Source organism: Nelumbo nucifera, chromosome 8 (assembly GCF_055504915.1).
Source record: "Nelumbo nucifera cultivar China Antique chromosome 8, China Antique-T2T, whole genome shotgun sequence".
NCBI classification, from domain to species: Eukaryota; Viridiplantae; Streptophyta; class Magnoliopsida; order Proteales; family Nelumbonaceae; genus Nelumbo; species Nelumbo nucifera.
In genome coordinates this window covers 7,629,824-7,633,066 of record NC_142656.1, presented here as the reverse complement: position 1 = coordinate 7,633,066, position 3,243 = coordinate 7,629,824, and the positions used below count along the sequence as shown (strand labels likewise).

Below are 3,243 nucleotides of genomic sequence, written 5' to 3'. Positions count from 1 at the left end.
TAGCAACTTTTAAAATCTTAATACGAATCATCCCAACGGCCCAACCTAAAATAATCTCGGACTTTCATGCTCCATTGGAAGGGCGGGACCGCATCTTGCATAGGCACCTGCCGTGGAATCGAGTAGGATCATATAAATTTACAGAAACGTCCCTATTTACTATTATTCCTTTTTTTACTACAAATTATTATTATGGGTTAATACCCGTACCGAGGTCCGAGACGATTGATATTCCCATAACAATTTAAACGAGTTCAGATTTGCTGAAGATCAACGACCAAATCCTCTTAATGGCTGGGCTTTAATGGCTGTGGTTCACTATCTACCATGGTGTTTAGGTCGAGTATGAATTTTCGGTATTTTAAGTTGGAGGAAAAAAGGGTAATTTTATTCGTATTTCAAGTGGCTGAAAACAGAAAATGGAGAAATTGTTTTTGCAAATCACAGATCACAAATAGAAAAAATAATTTACCAAAACAATAGAAATAGAAAAATAAGAGGGGTGACTTCATAAGATGAGCATAAAAACTGAATAGATTCACGAGATTGTCAGCGGCTGAGAACAGTGAGGTATCTTTCTTATTTTTTTGAGGACACGTCGCTCCAGAAAGCTAGTGTGATACAGTAATTATACAGAGAAAGAGAGAGGTGGAGAGCTTTTCTAGTTTCTTAGTGGTCAAAGCAAATTAAAAATCGATTTTTTTTTCTTTTACCCTTTTCTCTTTTTGAATTTAAGGAAGTAGTTACTCGCTCCCACTGATATGATTTCTATTATTTAAAGGGTCACTGTGCTTGGATCTGGCTGTAATTTCCATTTGTTTGTTCAGTTTGAGTTTCAAGCTTTTATTCTTGGACCCCTGTTTTCTTCTGTGACATCTTTTTGTCCTGTAATGCAGTTCTTCACGAGGTGTTGACAGGTTTCTATTTTTCAAAAATCTCCTTTCTTTATCCTTTTTTTTTACTATTCTTATTATCAACTTTGCTGTTTCTTTTTTTTTTATAGTTTTCCTCGCTTGTTTACTCAGTTCAATGTCTGTGCAACATGGAAAGATCCTCTAGAGCTTTAACACAGTTTTCCTTTCAAACCTTTACCTGTAATTGTATTTCGCCCCTTACTGTTTTCTCCATCTGTTGGGCCTATTGAGGGTATCTCTCCATTTGTTCGGTTCTTCTCATTGATCGGGAAATGGGGAGAGCGACAAGATGGCTGAGGGGCTTGTTAGGGTTGAAGAAAGATAAGGACCATAAAGACAATTCCAACGCCGGCGACCGGAAAGATAAGAGAAGGTGGAGTTTTGGGAAGTCAGGGAGGGATGCGGTGTCTACGAGCCAGATCCCAGCTATTATCCCGCCCAATGTACCTTCGGTAGATGCTGCCTGGCTGAGGTCTTATTACAGCCAGACCGAGAAGGAGCAGAACAAGCACGCAATTGCTGTGGCTGCGGCGACGGCTGCCGCAGCTGATGCTGCCGTTGCTGCTGCGCAGGCGGCGGCGGCCGTTGTGAGGCTCACGAGCCAGGGAAGAGGGATGACGTTTGGTGGAAGGCGGGAAAACTTGGCCGCTGCGAAGATTCAGACTGTTTTCCGGGGGTATTTGGTGAGTGGGTTTTTTATTTCTTTGGAGATTTTCCCCTTATCTTTTGATTCTTACAATGGGAATTGTTTGCTCTCTCGACTGAGGATTTAGTTTGACTGATCTTATTCTGCTTCATTATTGGTTAGCTGAATCTGGGTCAAGCAATGGTTATTAGTATTTAGGTACACTCTTCTTTGTTTGAATTTGTAAATTGTCCAGTTCTTCGTTTATCTGCTTTTTTTATTGTTCTCTTCTTCTTTGACTTTAGTTCCAAGTTTGGAGGTTGTTTATTCAAATTTGGGCTGATTGATTTCCTTTTCCTGTATTACTTTCGTTTGCTCACATTGTCGCAACTAATCAGACCATATTCGACTGATCTTAATTCCTTTAATCTGTTAAAGCACTAGTGGCTAATTCTCTAGTTCTTTTTCTCCTAGCCTACTTCAGTAATTAGATTTCATCAGAGTTCATCATTTGTTTCTGTTCGAAACTGTTTCAGGCAAGAAAGGCTCTTCGAGCTTTAAAGGGTCTGGTTAAGTTACAGGCACTTGTTAGAGGTTACCTCGTTCGTAAGCAGGCTGCTGCGACTCTTCACAGTATGCAAGCTCTTATAAGAGCTCAGGCCACCGTCCGATCCCAGAAAGCTCGTACTCTCCACAACAGAGAACACATATCTCAGCCAGAAACCCGACCACCGCGCAAATCTATTGTAAGAATCTTGGGGGGAGTTTTGATTTACAAAGTCCGACACTGTTAGCACATTTGGTACATTAGTAAACATTTCTTCTCAATTCTCGTGTCTTCTCATTTTCAGGAAAGATTCGATGAAACAAGAAGCGAGCACACTGCATCTTTTCACAGTCGGAGGCTATCGGCATCTATTGATCCTGCCACCACCACCTTCGAAGAGAGCCCAAAGATTGTCGAAATCGATACAGTAAGACCCAAGTCGAGATTCCGTAGAACCAACACCTCGATGTCGGAGTGCGGCGAAGACCCAACTTATCAAACGGTCTCCTCTCCCCTTCCATGCCAGATTCCTGCTCGTCTCTCTATACCGGATTGCCGTAATTTCCAGGACTTCGACTGGAGCTTCACCGGCGACGAATGTAGGTTCTCCACCGCACAGAGCACCCCTCGGTTTGTAAATTCCGGTGGGTCCAATGCACCCGTTACTCCTGCTAAGAGCGTGTGCGGCGATAGCTTCTTCCGGGGACACTCAAACTTCCCTAACTACATGGCAGACACACAGTCGTTCAAGGCAAAGGTGAGGTCATACAGTGCTCCAAAGCAAAGGCCAGAGCCGGGTCCCAGGAAGAGGCTTTCACTGAACGAAATGGTGGAGTCAAGAGCTAGTCTGAGTGGAGTTCGAATGCAGCGTTCCTGTTCTCAAGTCCAGGAAGCTTTCAATTTTAAGAATGCTGTAATGGGCAGGTTAGATAGATCTGCCGAATTTGTTAGGGAAACAGAGAGGGATTACTACTTTCAAAGGAGATGGTGAAGTGGGAGATGAAAAGATGAAGATGATAATCTGTCCATTTTTTCTTTTTTTTTCCCTTGTATGTTCTAAACTCTTTTCTGTGTAACCTGTATGAAATATGAAATTATGCGACTATAACACAAAAAAAGTGTTTTGTATATTCACAAATGAGATCTGATTTGAATTT

The 3,243-nt window shown here is 42.0% G+C and overlaps 1 protein-coding gene across 1 annotated transcript; it reads left to right on the top strand.

Moving 5' to 3' along the window:
- The first annotated feature begins 707 nt into the window (after positions 1-707).
- LOC104592039 (protein IQ-domain 26-like) lies at positions 708-3,243 on the top strand. The gene is made up of 3 exons (XM_010251180.3): positions 708-1,597; positions 2,076-2,285; positions 2,391-3,243. The coding sequence occupies exons 1-3, from the start codon at positions 1,187-1,189 to the stop codon at positions 3,075-3,077; spliced, it is 1,308 nt and encodes a 435-aa protein (XP_010249482.1). The 5' UTR covers positions 708-1,186; the 3' UTR covers positions 3,078-3,243.

Coding starts and splice junctions, on each gene's coding strand:
- LOC104592039 (XM_010251180.3), top strand. CDS start 1,187: ATGGGGAGAGCGACAAGATGGCTGAGGGGCTTGTTAGGGTTGAAGAAA. Junction 1,598..2,075: donor CTGTTTTCCGGGGGTATTTG/GTGAGTGGGTTT, acceptor AAACTGTTTCAG/GCAAGAAAGGCTCTTCGAGC. Junction 2,286..2,390: donor GACCACCGCGCAAATCTATT/GTAAGAATCTTG, acceptor TCTCATTTTCAG/GAAAGATTCGATGAAACAAG.